Raw genomic sequence first — 25,293 nt, 5'->3', positions numbered from 1 at the left:
AAACACAAAATAACGAATTACCAGTTACTGGGACAACAAAATGAATGGTGTCCGTTAAGATCTATGTGTTGACAAACCCATGGAGAGAGATTTCTATTACAAGCCATGAGTACTCAAGCCTCCACCTTTTTAAGCATTTAAAACAAAACCACTTCTGCCTATCTGCTATTTAGAGATGGACAATTATAGTTATTAGTTCATGATTTGGGCTATTATAATTAGTTTTCCTGCTTGGAGGTCAAATCATTGCAATGACATATCTGTGGTAAACTTGTTTTTGTGTTTTTAATAGTTTGAGTCCAATGAAATCAGGCACCAGACACATTTTATGATGAGTTTCTTAGAAATGCAGCTGGCCTATTCCCATTTCAGCTTTTTGGCATACCTGCCGTGAATTCACAGCATGATTTGAATTAAACGAATTAAACAGTTAGCTTTGTGATGGATTCACAGATCTAAAGTCTAACTGAATACTGTCTTTCCTCCTAAAATGTAGACTTATAAACTATTTTTCCATTGTGAATGGATGAAATGCTTTTTCGATAATGAAGTAGGAGAAATTGATTATGACAAAATATTTTAAAAGCAAATTTATCATTGACTCGTAGTATTTATATAAGTATAAAACCTAAGAAGAAGAAAAAAAGTCTTTGGTCTGATGTCCTATGAAAATAGTGAAGAAACAAAGTCCAAAAAACAAAATGTGGTTGTTTTGTGTCTCAGTTTTTTTAAAGTAGAGGCTCTAGAATTCTTTTAAATGATAACAACTGAAAACCTGTAACTGATAAGTAAAAATTAGGAGCCAAAATTCTATACACATGACTGAGAGGCCTAGAGAATATTTCACTTTAGATTATACTATTTTATGTTTATAATTTTACTTTAAATTACAAACGTAATGCTTTCAAATAATATTTTAATAGCATTTAGAAATAATATGTTTATGCAGCCAATTTTTGAGTTGATACCATGCACCAGACCCTGTTCTGGATAGCAGTGATACAGACGAATGATGCAGGTAAATAATGGTGCAGGTGAATAAGGAAGAAAAGACCTGGCTCCTCATTGAGCTTACATTCTAGTGAAGGGGATAAACAATCACAAAAGAAAAATGGGAAATAATGTCTGGTGGTAGTAAGGGCTATGATGAAAAAGAAAGCAGGGTAAAAATGTAGAAAATGGTGGGAGCCACTATTTTAATAGGATGTCCAGGGAAGGGCTGTTTGACTGTAGGTCTTGACAAATTAAGGAAATGAATTTCAACAAGGTGTAGGGGAGGAGCATTCCAGGCAGAGCAAACAGCATGTGCAGGTAGGAGTACTTGGCTTATTTGAGAAACAATATGATAGCCAGTGGGGTCCTTGAGACAAATGGGGCTGGAGAACGAGCTAGGGACCAGACCATTTAGGCTGTTGTTGGCCATGGCAAGGAGTTTAGGTTTTATACCAAGTATGATAGAAAGGAAGCTACTGGAAGGTTTTGAGCACGGGAGTGACATGATTTGATTCATGTTTTAAAAGTATTCATTTGGCTGTGTGAAAAATTGTCTGTAGGAGGTTGGAAGTGTAAGCAAGAAGAGAAGTTCAGAGGTTAATGCAGTAGCCCAGAGTGGAGAGGATGGTGGCTTGGACTAGTTGCAGCAGTGGTAAGTGGCTGGATTGGAGATACGGCATTTGGGTGGAATATCCTAAAGGATTTCCCAGTAGATTGGTTGTAGCACTTGGTGAAAAGAAAGAAGATGGAGGAGACTGAAGGAGGATCAGGTTTGGGACAGGGTTTAAGTTCGAGATGTTTGATAGAAATCCAAATAGAGGTGAGCTAGAGATAGGCATTTAAGGATCATCAGTGTAGATGGTATTTGAAGCAAAGGGACAAATTGAGATTACCTAGGGAGTGTGTGCAGAGACGTGTTCTGAGGATTGAGAACTGGGGCATTCCAACATTTAGAAGAAAAGAAGTTCCAGCAGCAGAAAAGGAGAAGCCAGTGAAGCAGGAAGGAGATGGAGAAGTAGGGGGTCCTGAAAGCTGAATGAAGAGAACATGTCTTATGTGGCAAACCTCTGGGGCAGCTTGTCCCTATTCTTGGAAGCTATTTAAGTATTTACTTCATTTTTGCAAAATCTTACCTACTGAATGAGTGGGAAACCATCGAAATGATATTATTTTCCCCATGGCTGAGCTCTTTACTAGATATTTCTGTATACAGATTGATATTTGGATACAGATCTGCATTACTGTATCTTTCATCAGGGCTGCTGTGCACAGGAATGCTAGTAAGGGATAATTTCATTCCTTTTTTAAGAAGAAGGGAAAGCAAGAATTTTTGAGGTGTTCATGCATACTCTTTAGTTATGCCTGTAACTCTTCCATTGGTATATCTAATAAGAGATTTTTTTAGGTATTTGAAATAGAAAATAAGATTTCAGGATTATAAAGACACTGCATTTTTACAGCTGAGATGTAGAAGTCAAGGAGAGCACAGACCTTAGATTAGATTGCATTATATTGCCTGTTTAATACTGCATAGGCCAGATGATGTTTCAGTTGAGTTGACTTTGGAAAATTAAATTTAATGAGTGTATACTTGAACCTTCTGTTCCATGCGGATGAGCTTAGTTGTCCAAGACAGGAAAAGAGCAGCTGCTCAGAGAACACCCATGGCTGTTGCACTAGATGAGAGGTAAACCAGACCCCTACCATGGCCAAGAATAACTGTTGTCTTTAAAGCCACTAATTTATTATAGAAGACAATTTAGTTTACTGTACTTTAGTTAGTGTTGATATTTTAATTTTATAAGTGTAAAACTTAGTCTTTGTATTCTATTATACTGACAACTTTATTTCAATTTCAAAGGTAAGATTAGTTCTACTTTTTTTTTTTGATTGTTTTTCTTCTACTTCTCTCTTTGGTGATAATAACTAACATTGCAGAATATTACTCAGCCATAAAAAAGAATGAAATTGGGTCATTTGTAGAGACGTGGATGGACCTAGAGAGTGTTATACAGAGTTAAGTAAGTCAGAAAGAGAAAAGCAAGTATCGTATAGTAACTCATATATGTGGAATCCAGAAAAATGGTATAGATGATCTTATTTGCAAGGCAGAAATAGAGACACAGACGTAGAGAACAAATGTATGGATACCAAGGGGGAAAGGGGTGGGGAGAGAGGAATTGGGAGACTGGGATTGACACATATACGTTATTGATACTATGTATAAAACAGACAACTGCTGGGAACATACTGTAAAGCACAGGGAACTCTGCCTAATGCACGGTGGTAACCTAAATGGGAGGGAAGTATGAAAGGGAGGGGGTATCGGTATGTGTATGGCTGATTCATTTTTTCTGCAGTGTAGGCTAACACAACATTTTAAAGCAACCATACTCTAATAAAAATTAATTTAAAAAATAATAACTAACCTTTAGTAAGCATTTACTTCAGCCTGTAATTGTGTTAAGCACTTACATACATTTTAGCTTCATTACAATCCTAGGAAGAGCAAACTATTTATATATTATTACTCATAAAACTGAGGCTCAGAGAGGTTAAGTAACATTCCTAAAATAGCACAGCTAATAAGTGATAGAACAAAAGCTGGTAGCTGTCCCCATTTTCTTAATATTAAATTTAAATAATTTCTGTTGTGCTTTTGCATATGAAATTAGTTCCCTGCCATAAATTTTATTTCTCTAATCTTCAATTCTTCTTTTTCTTTTGCTATATGTGTTTAAGATAAGCTTGCTAATAAGAAATTAAAAGTTTTTCTGCATTTTGGATTAATGCCATTTTATGCTGCAGTGCAGTCTTCATTTTAAAGTGGATGTTACCCTTAAAGTATAAAAGGTACCATAGAAATTTTGGGAGACCTTGCAGTCAAACTTTGTCTCTTTAAGTATTTGAGGTGTGCTTGTTTCTTCCATACTTTCTGAAGTTTGTGTCAGTGAACCATTATGCAAACCTTGAAATGAGCTGCTGCCCTGTTATAATTCTTTAAGATCCATACTTGTCTTTAAATCGTAAAGCCACAACCTCACATGGTGCTTCTCTGTTCCAGGGTGGTCATGGTTTAACTTTTCAGATGATGAAAGTCTCCCTTAACATTTCATAGTATCAGTATTAAAAGTTAGAAGACATTCATATCAAAAACTAGAAATTTCTTATACCCTTTAATGTAGCCATTTGGGGAACAAGTGTGCTGTTGTACCGTCTAGCCTGAATGAGAAAGATGCAGAAATCTCAGAGACCATCCATCACTGTGTTTCTTTTTTATTTTCGCATTGATTTTCATGGGTACATTTATTTATAAAATTTTAAGTTATGTTATCCAAAATAAGGCACAATTTCCAAAGCACTTAAGACTAAATTAGTGTTTGTTACATCTTCTTATTTTATTCTAACTTTGAATCAGAGATTTAAATAAATTAATAGCATTTATTTAGTGCTTATATATCAGACCCTGTTTTCTATGTGCTACATAAATATAAAATCACTTAATACTACAATACTGCAAGATAGAAATTGTGATGCCCGTTTATAATAAGAAAACTAAAGCCCAGAGAGTTTAAATTAACTGTCTCATATTAAAAACTAATAAGAGACAGAAGTGGAGTTTAACCCCAGGTAAGCTGGCTCATGAATCTGGAAATTCATGTTGTATAATTTAATGTGTTTTATGAACTACTTTTTTTTTTTTATACAGCAGGTTTTTATTAGTTATCTATTTTATACGTATTAGTGTATATATGTCAATCCTGATCTCCCAATTCATCCCACCACCACCCCCGCCCCCCAGTTTCCCTCCTTGGTGTCCATACATTTGTTCTCTACATCTGTGTCTCTATTTCTGCCTTGCAAATGGTTCATCTGTACCATTTTTCTAGATTCCACATATATGCATTAATATACGATATTATTCTCTTTCTGACTTACTTCTCTCTGTATGACAGTCTCTAGGTCCATCCATGTCTCTACAAATGACCCAATTTCGTTCCTTTTTATGGCTGAGTAATATTCCATTGTATATATATACCACATCTTCTTTGTCCCTTCGTGTGTCGATGGGCATTTAGGTTGCTTCCATGAGCTGGCTATTGTAAATAGTGCTGCAGTGAACACTGGGGTACATGTGTCTTTTTGAATTATGGTTTTCTCTGGGTATATGCCCAGTAGTGGGATTGCTGGGTCATATGGTAATTCTATTTTTAGTTTTTTAAGGAACCTCCATACTGTTCTCCATAGTGGCTGTATCAATTTACATTCTTACCAACAGTGCAAGAGGGTTCCCTTCTCTCCACACTCTCTCCAGCATTTGTTGTTTGTAGATTTTCTGATGATTCCCATTCTAACTGGTGTGAGGTGATACCTCATTGTAGTTTTGGTTTGCATTTCTCTAATAATTAGTGATGTTGAGCAGCTTTTCATGTGCCTCTTGGTCATCTGTATGTCTTCTTCGGAGAAATGTCTATTTAGGTCTCCTGCCCATTTTTGGATTGGGTTGTTTGTTTTTTTAATATTGAGCTGCATGAGCTGCTTGTATATTTTGGAGATTAATCCTTTGTTCGTTGATTCATTTGCAAATATTTTCTCCCATTCTGAGGGTTGTCTTTTCGTTTTATGAACTACTTTTAAGATTTTGTATAATTTAATGTTTTATGAACGACTTTTAAGATTTATTTATTTTTTATTTATTGCCATGGCCAATGATGACCAAGATCACATGAAGGATTTTGAAGAACAAGTTAAAAATACTGCTTTCAGTGATACCTAACATTTATTAGGAATCCTATTTATTCTGATAAAAATAAAATCTAAATAGAAACTTGAGGTAGTGATGGGATGCTATTTGTCTGTTCATTCTACTTTAAAAGGCCATATAAACAAAGCATAATTCCTTAATACTGTAACTCCTTAGATAAAATTTTTGAATGGTCATAAGAATCTCTAGCTAGGAGAGAAATGAGATGAAACTGTTTGCAATAATTATTTTAAGCTTAAAGCATATAATAGTTTAGGATTACCAATGCTTTTTCCCCTAGTAATTTAGCATTGGAAATTTATTAAAAAATACCCTTGGGGGGCTTCCCTGGTGGCGCAGTGGTTGAGAGTCTGCCTGCCAATGCAGAGCACACGGGTTCAAGCCCCGGTCCGGGAAGATCCCACATGCCGCGGAGCAACTGGGCCCGTGAGCCACAATTGCTGAGCCTGCGCGTCTGGAGCCTGTGCTCCGCAACAAGAGAGGCTGCCATAGTGAGAGGCCCGCGCGCTGTGATGAAGAGTGGCCCCCACTTGCCGCAACTGGAGAAAGCCCTCGCGCAGAAACGAAGACCCAACACAGCCATAAATAAATTAAATAAATAAATAAATAAATAATAAAAAAAAATACCCTTGTTCCCCTGCTGGGCTGTATTTCCAAACAACGTTAGAGGTGAACATGCTTGTTAAACCCTCAGTGGACTTCTCAAGTCACATGTGTTTTTGTAACTGCCAGTACAACCTTTTTTTGTTTTCCCCCCGGATGTACAATGATAAGTGTATGTAGTAAATGTTTCTTTTTGTAAATTGATTTTTATTACCTTCAGAATACTATCTTTTCTTTTAAGTGCCATAGGGATGTTTTAGAGTCTACTTTGTTTGATATCAGAAAAAAATAGTAATTGTTTTTTGGGAAGACTCATCATTAATTAATAAATTATTATACTGAATATAGATTTAACTTATAGAATGGGTATAAGCAAATTTCCCGTGTTATTAAAAGTAAAGCGTCAGTGTTTCAAATTGCAAGCGAGACAGGAGAGATGTAAAATTTGAGCCACTTTATTTGAATAGCTATTTGATTTTGTCCAGATTGTTCTTCAATGGGAAAAGCAGAAGTGCTGAGAAAGGTGAAAATAATGTCTCATTTTTCCACGCTGGCCAGAGAGGGCCTTCAGCTTTGCTTCTCTTTGCCAGAACCAGGCTTACTCACTTTTGGTGCCCACATAAATGTTATTTATTTGTAAACATTTATAGAGCATTATGCTCATTACTCCTATATCATTCAGGTTTTTGTTGCATGCCCCTTTTCTTAATATCATCAATCTCTGTTTGTAGTCATGGTTGTGATTATTTTGATTAAGTTTTTCCCTCTGCCACTAGACTGTACGTGTTTTTGTTTATTTATATCTTGAATAGTTATCACAGTCCCTGGAACAAAGAAGGCGCTTAGTAAATATTTGCTGAGTGACTAAGGGTTTTCTTTATCTTTGTCTTCACGTGTACCTGGCATAACAATTGATATGTAGTTAGTGTTCAGTAAAGGTTTGCCAAGACAAATTGAAAAAAATCTATTTAATGTACATAGAATCCCTTGACAGTACTTGCAATTTTATAAATGTGCAAAGATTATACATAACTTATTATTTCGTATTCCTTATTATTTTTTAAATGTATGACTGATGTAATAATACCTATTATTATTTATTGAGTCCTTTACTATGTGCTACACACTTGATATAATGATCTAATATAACTTCAGAACAATTCAGTTAGGCTTTTATATCCCCATTTTACAGATGAGGTAACCAAGACTCAGAAAGGTTAAGTAATGTATCTAAGGACACAAAGCTAGTAAGTGGAGAATTTAGTTGTTTAACCCAGATTGCATGTCTCTAAAACCTATCCTTTCAGCCACCATATAATTCTAAGTATTACACAAGCCAGAAAACTCCAGTTTAAAACATCGAAGATAAGCAAGTTGTATGTCAGTTACTAGAAAGTATTAGGTAAATAAAAATGGGTAAAAATTTATTTTAAAAAAATATTAAATGTGATTCAGTAATGGGAAAGATTTTACTAATGTGGTTGTAAAAACAAGCTCAAGGCTGCTTGTTCTTGCACCTTAAGTTAGATGCTTGGTTTAGTCTGAGTTTGACTTGTAACTTTTTTGTCTATGCTTCTTGTAGGTTTGAGTGGCCGCTTCTTTGTCACTACCCTCCCAGCATTTTTTCAGTAAGTTCAAATAATTTTCTGGTTTTGCAAAGATTAGAAATAAGTAGATGTGTACCAGTATTCTAAGTTGTTTTCCATAACTGTCACTCATTCAGCTTAGCATTTGAAGGGAGAAAGACTGGTCTGCACTGAATGATAGTGATTAGAAGAGAGGGATGCTCGGGGTGCTGCAGAGAAAGGAACCTAATTTCAGGCAGCAGATAGGTGAGGAGGTCAAAGAAGATTTTTCTGATGATGTAAAAGATGGGATGATTTTTAATAGATAGGAAGGAATAGGTTAAGCAGGCAAGGTAGAGAAGGCCTTTCCAGATAGAGGATGTATCATGGAAAAGCCCAGTAGAAAAGGAGATACCTTCAGAGAACTGTAACTAGTTCTCTGTGGCTGGCCCGTGGGATACAGCTGGATCATCCTGGGTGATGGGGCTAGAGAGGCTTAGGTAGTGGGGGCGGGGGGGAAGGAGAAAGACAGGGATGGATTCCGGAGATACTTAGGAGATGGGATCATTGGAACTGGTGATTGATTAGCCATAAGGAAGAAGGAGCCTGTGATGACTTACCAACGGGCCATTCTTAACTAGTGAAAGCTTTTGAGGAGCCGTTAGAATAAGGTGAAGTTTGGAAGATAGAGGCCAGAATAGAGAAGATAATGTGAAGGGTTTATGCTAATTCCAAATGGGGAAGTTTAGGTGATAGTTTGATGTCAGGATCTAAAGCTCTTAAGAAAGATCTAGGCTAGAGATACATACTGGGGTTTAGATAACAGTAGAAATATAGACAATGAGAAATAGATACAATGGGAAGAGAAGCAGGTCAAGGATAGAACCTGAGTTGACCACCATTAGGACATCTGCAAAGGAAAACAGGGAGTGTGGAACTGAGAAGGGATGGACAGAGTAGTAAGAAGAAGTCCAGAGAGCTCATGTCATAAAAGCCAAGGGAAGGGAGGAAGGAAGGGGGGCTCAGTAGTGGACAGTGCCAATGACACACCCTGGAAAAATGGCAGAAAAGTGCTCCGTGGATATGGTGCTTAAGAGTCATTGGAGACCTCCAATATGAGCAGTTTCCATGGAGTCATGAAAGCAGGACCCCCGAGTGCAGGAGTATTGAATGAGTAATGTAAGAGGAGAAGATGGCAAGTGTAGACTCCTCCTCTAGGAAGCTTGACTGGCAAGAAAGGGAGAGGGAGGGAAGACCAAAGGCGTATGTGAGACTAAGAGACGTTTTGTTAATTTTCAGAGGAGGGACTTGGATGACATAGATTTGGAAATGTGGATACAATATTTTTAAAACTTGATAACAATTGCTGTTTTGCTGCTATTAGAGAAAAATCGGAATAATTGGTAGCAAAAATAATAAAAAGTAACTTGGCAGATTAGACGGTGCCAAGGACTTTGCTTATAGTCTTTGCAGTTTATTACTGCACAAATTGTGCAGTAATAAAATAGAATATTTAATACTCTCTGTTTTCGAATTCCTTATTTGTACTAGATAAGTATTTATGCATGCTTTCTGACTTGTGCCTAACTATAATGTTTCTTTTTCTTCATTTGAGCCAAGTTAAAATTCAGAGTGGAGTTCACATGTAAAACCAATAGTTATTTTGATTTTCATTGTCTGTAATACTTGATATTTTAATGGATTTATTTTCTATTTGTTTTTATAATTTATAGTGCAAAAGATGGGATATTCCGCCGTTACCGTGGCCCAGGAGTCTACGAAGACCTGCAGAACTATATCTTAGAGAAGAAGTGGCGATCAGTTGAGCCTCTGACTGGCTGGAAATCCCCGGCTTCTCTAACGTAACTTGTTTTTTAATGACAAGGTGTTATTAATAGAACAGAAGGTCTCGACAACAATTAACAACCCATAGACCTTGACAGTCTACATTTTTCTTCATATTCACTTCTGGTTACCCAGACTACACATATCCATGCTTGGCCCATGTTGTGTTTCTGGTTTTGTGACCCACATACATTTCATCTGGTTGTTAGGATACTGGCAATTAAGTACCCAGATTCAGGTGGGTTACACAAATCCTCTCCTCTAACTTTTGCACCATGTCACCTGTTTTCTCTTTACAAAATATGGTATTGAACACCATTTACCATCCTTCCTTCCTTATAAATTATTCATAAGATAGAGGAGCAACTGTTTCTTGAATTATAGTTCATGAAGGAATTGCTCATGTATCTGTGTGGAAAATAAGACTGATGGTGTCTTTGGCTGCCTAGCAGAATACTGCTGGGGTAACTTTTGGCCATAATGGCAAACCGTATAATGCTTGGTGAGACAGATAAGGCCAAGCCGTAATAACTTTTTCACAGTTTTAATTTTGAATGAATTGTCATATTTGTAATTAATTTTATATTAGTATATTATAATAATATAATTATTAGTATAATTATTTTATATATTAGTATATATAAGTGTAAGGACTATCCCTGCTGAAATAGGGTCAAATCATGCCATATTTCAGGAGTAAGTAATCTGGTAGCATTTATAGGAAATACATGGCTTATTCTAAAAGCAGCTCACCTGTGGCATTTCATTCTGCAAATATGTGAGCACTGATTTTATGCAGATACTGTTCCAGGTGCTAGATGTTCAGCAGTGACCAAGACAGATGTAACCCCTCTGCTCTCCTGGGGTGACTTAAAGTAAGACAGATTAAGAAGAAAACTAAGGATGTAAAGAATCATAGTCTAGACAAGGACTGTTCAGAAAAAAACAAACCTTTACTAAGCCAGGGACTAACTGTGGGAGCGTGGCCCTGCATTAGATGGGGGCTAGGAGAGGTCGCTCTGAGGGGAGGACTGCGAGTGAGATCTAAAGACAGCATGGCCCAGCCAGGTGATGAGCAGGGGAGGAACGTTCCCAGGAACGGGTATAGCATCCACACAGGCCCCAGATCGGAAAGAGCTTGGTGTGTTGAGGAGCAGAAAGGTGGCCAGTGAAAGGGAGGGAGAGTAGTGTTAACTGAGAAAGCGAGGAGGGCAGGAAGCAGGTCATGCAGGCCTGTGGCCAGTGAGGAGCTGGGATGTCAGCAGCGCACGTGGTGAGCAGAGAGTGGGGAAGGCCGCGTGGAGAGGTGAGACAGGTAGAAGGCTGTCTCAGAGTCTAGCCCAGGGATGGTGGCAGTGCAGATCAGCGTGGTGGCAGTGGGGATGGAGAGAATGGGTGGATCCAAAATATGTTTTAAACATCTGCCCCACGTGCTGGAAGCCAGCTCGCGCCGGTGGCAGCACGCCCGCCACTCCACGTCCCACCGCGCCGGACTCCTGCGGGGCTCATCATGAGACAAGCTTGCCAAAATGGCCGCAGCCAGTTAAGGAGACTTTGAGGGAAATTTTGAGTCACTGGACCTTTCAGACCTTGCTAAAAAGAAGCCATGGTGGCGCAAGGTGTTTGGATAGGAATCTGGGCCTTCAGCCGAGAAGTATAGCGTGGCAATCCAGGTGTTAATTGGAGGTGTCACTGGATGGTGTACGGGTTTCATATTCCAGAAGGTTGGAAAGTGGGCTGGAAAAGGGACTGATCCACAGGATTTTTGAGACTTTATGAGTTCTGAGAATGTAGAAAACTTGGAATTAATTCTTAAACTTGCAGGTGATCCTTTGAAAAATGTATGTTTTTCAGACCTTCCTTTTAAAATGTTTGCCTTTTAACTTATCTTGGGAATGATGTATTGAATTTGGAAATTGTAGCTACCAGTGGATGTGTGGCATTTTTAGGAATTCATCCATCTGCATTTTTCTCCTTATTATATTCTGGTAGTATTTTAAGGCAACATGTTATTTTGCTTGTAACATGTATAAATCATACACAAATCATAATGGTATGAGCCACTTTGTTCTATATTTTTGTACAAGAACTCAATTTTTTTTTCACTTTTTATTATGGAAACTTTCAAACATACATAAAAGTACAGAAAATAGTACAATAAGCCCCATGTACCCTTTACCCACCTATAATGATCATCAAATTATAGCTTTTTTTAATCAATTGTTTTGAAACAGATACCAAATGTGTCATTTTATTATATTTTTGTATGTGTCTGTTAAAGGTAAGAACTCTTTTTAAAAATCATAAATACAATGCCCTATTATTATACCCATCTGACCCCACCCAGACCAATGGAATGGGGGCTGCAAAACCTAACTGAAGTGCCTTGTGCCCCTTTGGGCTGCAGGTAGTGGGAGTGGCCTCTCTAGTGGGATGGGGGTGGCCTTTCTCTCCCTGTGATTATTGGTGATGACAAAAATTAGCAGGTTGCTCTAAGCTGCTTTGGGCGGGTTATAATAGATAATAGACTGAAATAAGATTCTGACTTCCTCCTGTGGGACATGGTTGAGGTCAGCATTGCAGGTTGGCCTCATCCTGTTGCAGTGAGAATGGCCTTGAGTTTTGCCTGCTGAGCGGGGCCACCACTGGTGGCCGTGCAGAGTGGGTGCTGAGGTTGAACAGTGGCGGTGCTGTGGTGCACATCACTGGTGGCATTTAGGAGAGCCCCCTCAGGCACTCAGGGGAGCCTCTAAATGGAGACCCTGTTGCCAGCAGCTTTGCCTCAGGTGGTGAAGTGAGAGAGATTTCCTCCCAAAGAGCAGCTGCCACCGCTTCATGCAAAACTGAGATACCAGGACCAGGCAACTGCACCCACGGGTGCTCTGTTTCCTTGTGATTGGCAAGGCCTCGCTAATGAGGCACGCATTTTTCTCCAGTACCCAGAATCCAATAATGTGCTGGGCCTCCTTAGTAATGGGGGCTGAAGACACAGCAGCTTTTCTTTGACTGACAGAGGGATTAAGCGTTTTCAGTCATCACTTTGACCGTATTCGGGTTTCAGCTCCCCTTGCTCGGGGCTTCCCTACCTGTAGTTTGGCTTGGCCTGGAGAACCTCTGACAGCTGGTGGCCGGAGTGCCTGTGAGTTTTTTCTCTCTTTTCACTCCTCACCCCAGAGCTCCTTCTGTCCCCTCCTGGCATCCCTGCCACTCTGGGCCACCCTTTGACCCAGCCTCCCTCCTTATGATGGACCAGGTAAGATGGGAGCTGTAATGCAGAGGAGAGGGAGAGGGATCCAGTGGCACTTTCACTTTCCGGCTGCTGCCCGCTCAGGGCCAACAAATAGATTCTCATGTCTTCAGTCTTGCTAAGGCTCTGTATCCTCATTGTTGACACGGTTTGAGCTTGAGCAGTCCCATTGTCATGAGTGTCACTGTCATTGTTATACAAACAAGACCCCCCCCCCCCCCCCCCCGCCCACCTGGGCCACTTGTCTGCTCCCGCCTCTCAACACTCAGCCTCAGGGACATTCATCAATAGGCACGGGGCCGGGGGTGGGGGTGGGGGAAGGAGGAGCTTGACTGTCACACCTGGCCTACCAGCTGGGTGAGACCCCTCCTTACTGGACCTGGCAGGACACAGGACATGATTAAAAGGTGAATCTTACATAATTCTAGCTAACATGCCCTTGGGTTGGGTGCTTGTGGTTTTGAAGTGTGTAACTGTTGTAAAGATGTTCTCTCCATCATCCTTTTGTGTGACTTTTGCCAGAAAGATGGACATGACTGATGGTTGGGCTCTTATTTGAAACTTTTACTTTTGTGTAGTTTGGGAAATGCAGTAAATTTCTGGTTGAAAAAAAATGGCTTAGGGGTAGATTTGAAATATCTGAGTATCATTAGTATTTCATGCTGATGTCAGTTTCTTCTCTGAGGGAAACTTACTTGAGGCCACTTTTGGACCCCGTAGGCAAAATTAGGCTGCTGCCGTCTCTGCTCCCTCCACCAGATTATCTGCTTCATTTCTTTGTCGTAGATTCCAGGTCTGGGCCCTTCTTAATCACTTATACAATATTAATGTGATCTCTTTGAGAATTGGGCAGAAAACATGCCTTATTCTGGACTCGATTTCCCAAAAATCATGCAGTGTGGCTTAACGTCTGTGATGTTGGATTCTTCTTAAGGAATTACGAGTTTCAAGAGCAATAGTTTTCTAGTGAAAACTGACAGTGTTGCAGTTTCTTCACATTTTCAGAGAACTGTAAAGCCAGCTTATTGACTCGCCAAAACTCTACCTTTCTGAATTTGAAGTGGTAAGAAATGCCATTACTATGATTGAGAGCAGTGGTTCGCATCCTTGCTTGTCCAGGGGAATCACCTGTGGACTTTTGAAAATGACTGCCACCTGGCTGCCATCCTAGAGACTCTGATTACACTGGTACTGGTGGGGCAGCCTCGTGTTCCTGAGGAGCAGCCAAAGTTGGGAACCACTACAGACTTGGAAGCTGGCGCTAATGAAATTATAGTTCTGCTGTTAACAAGTGACTGCTGAACAGGCCTTTAAAGCCTTTTAAATTAAGTGCCGTACAACTTCAGATGCCTTCCGAATACCGAACATAAGTATAATATTACAGTTTATTAAATGTTATAGGAATCGTGTGGAGTGGATGCATGAAAGTAGCATGATGGCCGACCAGGGCCATTGTCATCAATAGATGTAAAACTCTTGGGCAGAAGATTGTGGGGTAATGGCTATTCGTATGGTGCCAACATATCACCCCACAAATGACCTACCCATTACCAAGGGAAAACTGCATTTCCACTGGAGAGGTCTGTCTCAATCACTGGTTAACCAGGTGATTAAACTTAGCATCACTCAGAGCCCACTTACAGCAGGCTTTTTAGTCTCTAAATGGAAGATGAGATCATAGTTTTCACTTTCGCAGCTCTTCCCTGAAGACTGAGATTCAGTGCTAATCTTGGCCCCTAATAAATAAAAAAACACTTGGTAAATGTTAAGCTTCTTTGATGCCTCTTTTGTTTCCCAGTATGTCATAATAATAGCTAAGAAGAATAAGATTGAAATCAATGTCTGCTAATAGATGTTGAATTAAACTGAGACAGGACTGAGTTTAAAGATAGGAAGGAACAATTGTTTGAAGCTTTAGGAGCCCTAAAGAAAGGAGTATACCTGGAGAAAAAAAATAAAGCAGTCTGAAACTTGAGTAGTTAACTCAATAAAAATAACTGTGTAATAAAGCAAAGGAAAGCACTCTCTTTGATCATGTAGTGATTGCTAATGTGAATCCAACACCACTATCAATTGATACTTTTAAATGAAATTTAGATTTGTATATGATATAAATGTAGTTGTAAAATGTTTTAATAATTGTTTTACTATTAAAAATAAAATATGTTTTAAAGGTAGACTTTGCTCAGGTGAAGGAGAGGGAAGATTCATACACACACACACATACACACACACACACATACACACACACACACACAAAACTCCTTGGTTTCTGGTTTGAGAACTTGATGGTCTTGGTACCAGTTACTGATTTGAGCAAGAGAAAATCAAGGGTTCAGTGTTGGACATGTAAAGTTTGAGATGCAGACTTCCTTGTAGAGCTGTCAAGTTGGATGCATGGAGCTGGGTCTCCATGGAGAATTCAGGAACACAAATACAAGGCATATAGATGGTATTTAAAGTTTTAGAAGGAAGGGGATCACCTAGAGAGAGAGAAAAAGAAAAGGGCTTGGGCCTGAGCCACAAGACACTCCAAAGTTAAGAAGTTGGGTAGAGAAGGAGTCAGCAAAAGGAAATTGAAAATGAGTACCAGTGAGGCAGGAGGACAGGCGAGGGTACACAGTTTCCTAGAAGCCAAGTAAAAGGTGCTCAAGAAGGAGGGAATAGTCACTTGTGTCCCATGTTACCAAGGGGTTAAGGGAGATCAAGTCTGAGACAAAGACATTGAGTGAAGCAATGCGATGTCATTGTGGCCTTGACAAGGAGTGATAGTGCAGTAGTGGGGATGGAAGCCAGATTTGAATGGGTTAAAGATACGGTGAGGAAGAAGCAGCAGCAAGCGTAGGCTTCTCTTTGGAGAAGTTTGTGAAGCTAAGCTGGAGGGCCATCTGAGGTCCAGTGATGCTCTTTTCAAAAGATGAGAGAGGGTAGAACATGTTTTCATGCAGATGAAAATGATCCAGCAGAGAGGGAGAAATTGCTGATGCAGGAAATGGGATGACAGGAAAAACCAAGTCATTAGCAAGACAGAAGGGATGGGGTCCAAGGCACGAGTGGAGGGTTTGGACTGTGGTCAGGCAGGTAGACTTTCTCTGTTGCAATAGGAGAAGGTGGATGCAGTTGTACACCAGGCTCAGATTTGCTGCTGGGAAGATAAGAGAGATCACATAATGGCTTCTGATTTTGCAGTGACAGACAAGGAGTGTTTGTTAGCTGAGAGTGCATGGGGAGGGGAGGGTGTGTAAAGTTTGAAGGGAGAGAAAAGGATATGAGCTATCATCTCAGGTAAGAGCCTAAAAGATTACAGTGGGACTGGGCCGTATTGAGGGCTCGCTGAGGTTTGTGGCTGTGAGGGGAGATCGTGATTTTTCCCCAGAGACATTCAGCTGCTCAGGGTTAGGGATTTCGCCAGGCATGCACCATGCAGGGAGAAAGGATCAGGGACTTGACCGTATTTGCAGCAGAGTAATTCAGATGGTGACCATGGGGTCTAAGCTCTGTAAGGATGGAAGTGAATCCAGGAGAGAGGGCAATGTATTGCAAGAAGTGGAGGAGTAGTCCTTGTGACTTGAATCTTGTGTTTGTTTTTTTTAATACCATACATCACCAGTGGTTCTCCTCTTTATTTTTTTAGGATGTCTGGAATGGCTGGTCTTTTTAGCATCTCTGGCAAGATATGGGTGAGTAAATATGCCCTTTATTATTATATGGGCAGAGGCGTTTTTTAAGAGTGAGAAGGTAGGTTCTAAATAATTGGAATATAACACTTATAAATGGTTTTATAATTTCCGTTTTCTTTTTAAGCCACACAACTACTCTTACATGGGGTCACAGTGGAAATGTGTCTTTGTATCCTTCTAAGGACATAAATTGGACAGGGACCTGTAACTACTGTGTCAAAGTCATATTTTCTTAGATTGGTAATGAATCCTTTTAACAAAGCTGAAAGGGCTTATGTGGTTTCACTTCATCTTATTTTCCCATTGTTGTAATCTCCCTACAGATCAAAGATTTGTCAGGGATCAGCCAACTTGTGGGAGGGCCAGGCCGCCCTTTTTGGTAAATAAAGTTTTGTTGGAACACAGTCACATGCACTTATTACTTGTATTCTGTGACTGCTTTCACACCACAGTGGTAAAGATGAGTAGTTGTGATGGAGATCATATGGCCCACAAGCCTAAAATATTTATGATGTGGCCCTTTAAGGAAGAGAGCCCCTGATATGTGTGATTGTATCATTTCACTGAGTCCTTTCAGTGACTTAGAACTTATTTAGGTTAAAATGTTGAACTGTTACATAATCTTGAATGTATCACATAAGCTTTTGCTCCTCTTTACATGTAGGGTGAACTAATAAATCCTACCATATTTGACAAAATTGCTGTGGAATTAAATATATATCCTTAAAGTATTTCAAAAGATCTTTAGAAGTGAGTCCCTGCCTATATTTGTCTTTTCTAAGCTATGATTATAAGTCATGCATCATATTTGGAACTTAATATTCAGGGAGCTCATGAAGACTCTCTGTTTTTCATGCATATTACTGTATGTTTAGGGAAATTTAAGAACAATTTTTTGTGTCCCAGTTTCTCAGTTGTATTACATTTCCTGCCTTGTGAGATACCTACTTTAGGGTTTTTTTTGTTTGTTTTTTAAAATAGAAAATTGGTGACTTAGATTCAGTCTTTTTTGGTTAAAATTTGTTAACTGTTTGTTTTGACATTTGTATATCATATTAAACAATAACTAACGTTTTTCCTCTTTTCAAATAGTTTGAGTTTCATATGGTTTTCTTCTGATATTTTCGTAATATTGTCAAGAAGTTTATTCAAAGGTTGAGAATTATGAATTGCAAACCAGGAACTGAGAGTAAGGGATTCAGCCTATTGCAGTATTTTGACACTAAAGGTCAATGGAGTCATATATTCTGATAGCTATCTGAAAACCTTATAACCATATAACGTCTAATCCAAGAGGATAATTTAATAAGTGTGAGGAATCATCATCAAGATCTTAGCACAGAACCTATTATAACTGCAGGTCAAGAGATGAATTTGTTCTGAGGGTTAAGAAGAGCTTAGATGGAAGCTGATTGTGACCTTCACACATTGTTAAAGAGTAGTTTTATTTTCAAAGATAGTACCAGGGAAAATAATTGATTGCTCAGACCTCTTATAGCTTGGCTGATAAACAAGGAGTTGCAATTTTTCATCATGTCATGCAAATGATTACAATGTGTGGCATTTGGAGCACATCGAGGCCAGGAGTTGATGTTTTATCTTTGTAGGCACAGTGCACAGCCTTGGGCAGCATGGATGGATTCTGTGTGGATGTACTGGACTGCAGAGAAAAGGCCATTTGGAGAATAGAATATGATCCATCTCTGAATAACCAATTAAGATGTTCTTATTAGGATTGAGAAGTAAAGTATATATGATATTTATATATTTTATATATATGTGTATTTAGACTTTCCAGATATTTTTAAAAAGAACAAAAAATACAATTTTATAAGATAAACTATAGAATTTGACACACAGCAATTGCATTTTACCTTCTATTAGGTCATTTTGTCTAATATTAATACCTTATTTTTTCTTTCTGGTTAATGAATACCTGGGATATTTTTTTCTACTTTCAACCTTTTTGTTGTTATGTTTTAAGTGAATCTTTTAAAAAGCATATAGCAAGAAGTAATTCTTTTCACTGATAAACTTAGTCCATTTATATTTATTGGGGTCACTAATACATTTGCCCTGATTGTAGATTGTGTGTGTATGTGTGGTGGGGGACGGGGTGGGGATGTACATGACTAAAAGAATGTAGATGGTAGGTTTGTAGGTTATTTTAGTCTCCTCATATGTGTACACATTACCTTAAATATCTATAATAGAAATCTGGTATTACCCTCTGTATCAGCATCTGGTTTCCCCAAGCCTCTTGACAAACTTTTGTAATTTCTTTTGTTCTTAGAAACCAGTCCCCAGCCTTTCATCAAATCTCTGGGAAGGGCTCTCACCACCTGTGTTTTCAGAATTCAGCCCTTGTCCTCTTATTCAGAGGGTATGATCTCTGGTCTGGTGTGACCCAGTTCTCGGCTATGCATCAGTCTCTGATTCCCACTGCAACCTCTAGGTATAGTTTGCCTTGTCCTTACAGAACTACTGATACTTACTGAGCCCGTTCTCCTAGCTGACCATCTGGCTGCTCAGTTAGCTTATTTAGCTGGTTCTTCTCCCGTGCCCAAGATCCTCACATCAATGTTGAGTATGTAATTGTGGGCAACATAATCTGTTTTTAACTCAAGTCTAGATAATATAAAACTGTAGTGCAAGTGTATTAACAGTGAACAGAAGAAACACAGCACTGGAACTAAAAGAGTGTAAAGACTCTGAGGAAGAAGGTAAAAACAGGGAAGAAAGAAAGACGCAGAGGGGCTAATGCCAGTGAGGCAAGATTGTTGATGCCAATCCACAGTCTCTTTTACCATACTGAGGTTTTTGTGGATGCATAGACAGATAGGAGTCAGTCTTTTCTCAGCAACAGTGTCCCGTGGATGGGTTGCTAGTTAGATGTAGATACTTCCATAGGGAAAATTGCATATTATTAAGTGGGGGAAGAGATGACAAAGCAGTTTGTGTAGTGTTTTGTTTATATGGAGTTTGTGTGTATATAGGAAAATGCCTTAGGGAGAAATTAATCAGATATCAACAATGGTTACCTCTGATATTGAAATAGTGGCTGATTTTTTTAAATCTCTTTTTCTGTATTTCTAAGTTTTCTCTAATGAAAAAGAGAAAACAAAAAAAAGAGCAATATCTAGAAGATCAGAGCCTACTGAACTAGTGATTCCTTAAAGTCTTTGAGTTTCTTCCTTAGGACTGAAGCCAGCTTGCTGGGTCTGGCATCCTGGAGATAAAAGCTGGTCCTCAGGATGCCAGGTCACCTGGTGATGACACCCACACAGCTGAGTTCTGATGAACTCAGGGATTTTGTTGGGTCTGAATTTGGCTTTCTTAACTCTGTATTGATCTCTCATATGTTCTTGCTTGAATAAACCCTTGAGGTGAGGAAGTTCCTTGAACAGCCTTATAAACCAGGTCCTGTGAGTTCCCTGCTGTCACCTAGAATCCTAGGGATCCTTGATAGGTAATTTATACCACAGTGTAGGGCAAGAGTAGATAATCTGGAGGGTTTTTTCTGTCACCAAAATTCCAGTTGTCTTTCAAATCCAGTCATGATGGTATCCACTTATATATTTTAATTTTTAAATAAACTCATAGAAGTCATTGCCACTTTAGCTCTAATTCCTATCCTCATGTATAGTCTTGACATTCTGCCCACCTCACAGGATTCACTGAAGCCTGCAAGATGTACAAGAGAAGTTTCTCAAAGAGTAGACATCTTCTAGGTACAGAATTGATACTGATATTCTGTCTGTAGTAGCAATATAAAATGTCATTAAAATTTTAATCAACTTAAAAGTGACTCAACTTAATGAAAAATGTTAATAGTCTCAAAGATAGTACAGGCAGGGCTAATGCCATGAAAATGATGTGCAGAGACTGAACGTGGGAAGCACCGCTGTTAAGGCTGGTGCCACAGTCATGGTTCGGAATCCTGTGTCTAGAGCACATGTGTGCACAGGCTGCCCAGCCTTCGTGTCTTCTCATCTCTTTTTACAGTTGGCTGCAGAGACTCGAGAGGTAGTGTCTTTCTTCCAGGAAATAAGTCACTGTTCTCCACCCGCTGTATGTTTCCCAACCCATTTGTTTTCCCTGCCATAGACAGTTGTTCTGTGCTTAGCATAGAACCTGGTACCTATCATGTACTTGAGAACTGTTTTTTGTTACTTATATTCATTAATCATTGTTGTCATCATTATTTTACTTTTTCCGCTGATTAGACAACAAGAAATACTTTATCTTTTTTCACTTATTTTTTAACCACGGTTGATAGGATTGAAATAGGGTTTTATGACAGTTGTACAATGTGCACTTTTGTTAACTAGGTTTAGCATTTGAATGTATTTAAGCATGACTTTATTTGTTGAATTTGTGCTGCTTACTGAGCTAATATAGGATGTAAGTTAATACCTCTCCTCAGTGTTACTGTTGTTCTGAAAAGATGCAGGCATATGGCAAATTTTAGTTCCAGTAAGGTGTGCTACAGTCTTGGGAGGACACTCTGTGTGATGGAGAAGATTTAATGCTTTATAAATGTCTCATGATGAGAATTAAAGGCCATGAATGTTTAGACTGGAGAAGAACCAGAGTGAATTATAAAACTCTAAAACATCCCCCTTTGTTTTAGATGGTGGTGTCTCTTCTCTTACTGTTTTTGGATTTTTTGTTCTTTGTAAAAATATCTGGAACCATATTACAGTGAGATGGTGCCCATCCACAAGTCATCTCCCCTCGAGCCTACAAGAGGCTGCAGATTTGTGTCTTGTTGGAGGTATTGAGAGGGTAGAACATAGAAGGGGAAGTGAGCCATTGGCGATCACTGGGAGAAGGCTTTCTGAGCTACTCCCACACAGGGAGGATATTTTGAGGATTCTAATCTGTGTCTGAAAGGGGTTTAAGGATCGTCCCCAAACTCCTCAGGGTATATCCTGTGATGCAGATGGGATTTAAATTCAAAAGGCTCTCTGTCCTTTGGGGCCAGCCCAGCTCTGAATGAGACTGTGCAATGCTGGGCTGGATGGTTGGTGCCCTTGGGCGGGATTTAACCTGACCTGCAGTAGTTCAGATCCCAGAGGGCGTGCTGGTCTCCCTGGGGAGAGGAGGCTCCACCTCTGACCCCTGGACGCCTTGGCCTGGCTCCATTCCTTAAATCCATCTGACCACTGGTTGGAATGTTCTTCTTGTTTATTCTTCATTTAGTTCTCGCATTCAAATGTATGTAGCCAAAATGTATGTAGCCAAAAATTAGCTCTAATTCAGTTACCTATTGCAAAAGTATAAGGTATTGGGCCCAGCAGGTGACATCTTCGTGCATAAGTAAACAACAGGATGCTTCCTTGTAATGAGCACATATAATATTGAACTAGGTCAGTATTTTCCACAAGTGAAAACTGTTACTTTGCCTGGCAACGAAAGGAAACACAGAAATCTAAAATTGAACTAGATCAGTTTTAATCAGTTATTACTTGGAAACATATATACAGCAAAACTTCAAGTGCCTGGTACCAGGAACCCTAATACTCTTAAAGGTACTCTGAAACCATCGTGGACTCAGACAAAGTAAACAGGTAAAGATTTGTGGCTGCAGTTGTGAGAACACCACTTGATTAATGAGGCTTTAGTAATAATCACCTTAAAAGACCACAAGATGGCAGAGTTTCTCTAAGAAGCTCAAATAAACCCTTTAAAGAGTAAGTTGATACTAGAAAATTGAAGTGGAACCTATTATAAGAGGATGTTTTTGAAAGCACTAAGACTGTGGCTCAGAACACAGTGATTCAAAGGCTCACAATTTACTGAATCCTAGAAAATAACTTAGAAAATTTCTTGAGGGTTTCTTAAATCATTTAATTTGCAAAAGGGCACAAGACAGTGTCCAGAAGGACTTATAACTGGATGCTGTTATTCATTCCAACTATATGGACAGATATTACTTGTGAAGCAAGTGCCAGAATTCATACATCCATGGATCAGCACAAAGGAATACTGGCTTTCCATGTCTTCTAATTCTTTGGCACATTACACAGTTTAATCTTTTTTGTTTTTTTTAAAATAATTAATTAATTTATTTATTTTTGGCTGTGTTGGATCTTCGTTTCTGTGTGAGGGCTTTCTCTAGTTGTGGCAAGTGGGGGGCCACTCTTCATCGCGGTGCGCGGGCCTCTCACTATCGCGGCCTCTCTTGTTGCGGAACACAGGCTCCAGACGTGCAGGCTCAGTAGTTGTGGCTCATGGGCCCAGTTGCTCCGCGGCATGTGGGATCTTCCCAGACCAGGGCTCGAACCCGCATCCCCTGCACTGGCAGGCAGATTCTTAACCACTGCGCCACCAGGGAAGCCCCCACAGTTTAATCTTGATGATGACATTGAATAATCAAGAAAAGCATAAATAAACTATGTTCAATATACAAAATTTCCTAAAGTAGAGAACTGTGCAATGCATCTTAAAACTTCCATTGAACAGAGTTTAAATGAAACAACCTTTTGTATCCCAAATACCTCTTTTGCCTAGTTGGGCTGCAGAATACTAGATTATTCTTAATAAATAATTGCCCTGGCTGAAGACAGAGTGACGACCAGTGCCATCAACAGAGGACAGATGACAGTTTTTCAAATCAAGAGTTGTTTGCGTTTCTTATGAATAGTTTAAGGATTTGCTAGTATCTTTTCCTTATTCAATAAATATTTATTGAACACTGATTATGTGTATTTAAAAACTTGATGAGTCTTTAGATATATCTCTACTGCTGGGTAAAAAATTGGAGAGAAGAGATCTCAGATTATTCTAGATCAGTTAACAAGCTTTTTTGTTTATTATTCTGAATTAAGCCAGAATAAAATATATTATTTAATTGTATTGACAGTTATAAACTGAGAAGCCAATGGGAGATAGTCGAGTAACTTAGGTTTTGAGAAATATTAAATTAAAATAGAATCTTGGCCTCATTTTCATCAACCTTATCAGTTCTAGTCAAGTCATTCAGTCATTATATCTGCTTGCTGGTGCATTTAGCTTGAAGCCATTTCATCCTGTGCTCAGTAATTTTATAGGTAAAACTATCTATAGACATAACAAAATCATGAAACTATTGGTTTTTTAGTGAATGTTTTTGAAGCTGTAAGAGCCTAAAATAGATGATCACAAAGCCATCATGAGGCAGCATGGCTCTTGCAAGTCCACATATAAATGTGCTTTGACTCCAGACTAGCAGGATGATATCTGTAATTCCTGTATGATTTAGCATGTAAATAATTTCTAGCTAAGATTGTATCTCCTCACTTAGTTTTTAGTGTTTGGCATCAAATAGAGTCCCAGGGGACAGTAAACAAGAAGGGATGTGCACTCTATTCGAAGACTGATGAAATCTTATTTGTTCATAATGAATTAACTGGAAAATTTCTTCTATTATTACATTCAGGTTTTATGGTGATTAAGAAAGTTGTTAAGGATGGGTGAGGGTAGAGCAATAAGAGTCTGATTAGAAAAAGGAAGCACGGAGACATTTTAAATGGTTGATGTTCCGTAAGTAGTAATTTAGCTCTACTTAAAAATTGGTAAAGGCCCAAGAAGTTTAATTTTTTATGGATGCCATATTATGAGTAAAAATTAAGGTTATAAATTATTAGGGCAGAGCGACCAAAAAAATCTCAGGATGGAAGAAGGGACTAGATAACCAATTCTACCAGAGTTCTATTTGATCACGAACTTCAAGGAAGTATAACTCTTACTAGATATGACCTTGATTATTACTCTCAGATTCTCAATGTTGTAAAATTTGACTTGTTCTTGAAGAATCATATAGATGCATAAACCGCTGGACGACCTTTGTGGGAGCTCATATAAGTAGAAACAATTTGCAGACTTGAGTTATAGGTAAAGAGGGAGATTCAAACATTCTTAGTCCTCATTATAAATATATTTCTTTTTACTTTTTTCTTCTGATTACAGCATCTTCACAACTATTTCACAGTGACCCTTGGAGTTCCTGCTTGGTGTTCTTATGTCTTTTTCATCATAGCCACCTTGATTTTTGGCCTTTTCATGGGTCTGGTAAGAGATACTGCCAATCTTTTTCTTGTCTTTAAAGCCAGTTGGTTTCATGCAAAACTGGAAAGCAGCCAAGAAAGAAAAAGCTCATAAACAAACATCATTTTGTGTGTAATCTAAGCAGTTAAATAACATTTGCTTGTTTGATACTGCTTTCAATGGAAATTTGAGAAATACTGGAAAATTCATTAAATTATTATTGCCTAATCCTCTTCCTTAAATATTCTGAAGTCATGTGCTACCCAAAATATAGGCAGTGATGAAGAAAGAAATAGAGACTTACTTGAATTCATAGTCAGTTTCCAAGACAACTGAGTCAGCTGTGAATTCACAAATTGCCTACTTGATTAGAACACTGTGGTGATAAGGCAAAAGCTGTGAATTTGTTCCTTGGGTGAACAAGATGATTTTTCCTGTTCGTATACTCAAATTGAACCTCTAAACTCACCAGCTGCTTATACATACACTGCAGTTTTCCCATGGTGAAGTGTGTAAGATAATGTGGATAAAAAACACAGTCATTATTATGTGAAAAAATAAGAT

The 25,293-nt window shown here is 38.8% G+C and overlaps 1 protein-coding gene across 1 annotated transcript in view; it reads left to right on the top strand.

The window, feature by feature from the left end:
* TMX4 (thioredoxin related transmembrane protein 4) overlaps window positions 1–25,293 on the top strand; it is a 44,332-nt gene that overhangs the window by 8,973 nt on the left and 10,066 nt on the right. Inside the window, exons 3-6 of the mRNA XM_082359186.1 lie at window positions 7,944–7,989; window positions 9,660–9,788; window positions 16,653–16,698; window positions 24,652–24,753. Coding sequence (XP_082215312.1) covers window positions 7,944–7,989; window positions 9,660–9,788; window positions 16,653–16,698; window positions 24,652–24,753 — 323 coding nt within the window. The remainder of the gene's footprint in view (window positions 1–7,943; window positions 7,990–9,659; window positions 9,789–16,652; window positions 16,699–24,651; window positions 24,754–25,293) is intronic.

Source organism: Balaenoptera borealis (genome assembly GCF_965194805.1).
Source record: "Balaenoptera borealis genome assembly, chromosome: 16".
NCBI lineage: Eukaryota > Metazoa > Chordata > Mammalia > Artiodactyla > Balaenopteridae > Balaenoptera > Balaenoptera borealis.
The sequence above is the reverse complement of the archived record's forward strand: the minus strand, read 5'-3'. Positions and strand labels throughout refer to the sequence as shown.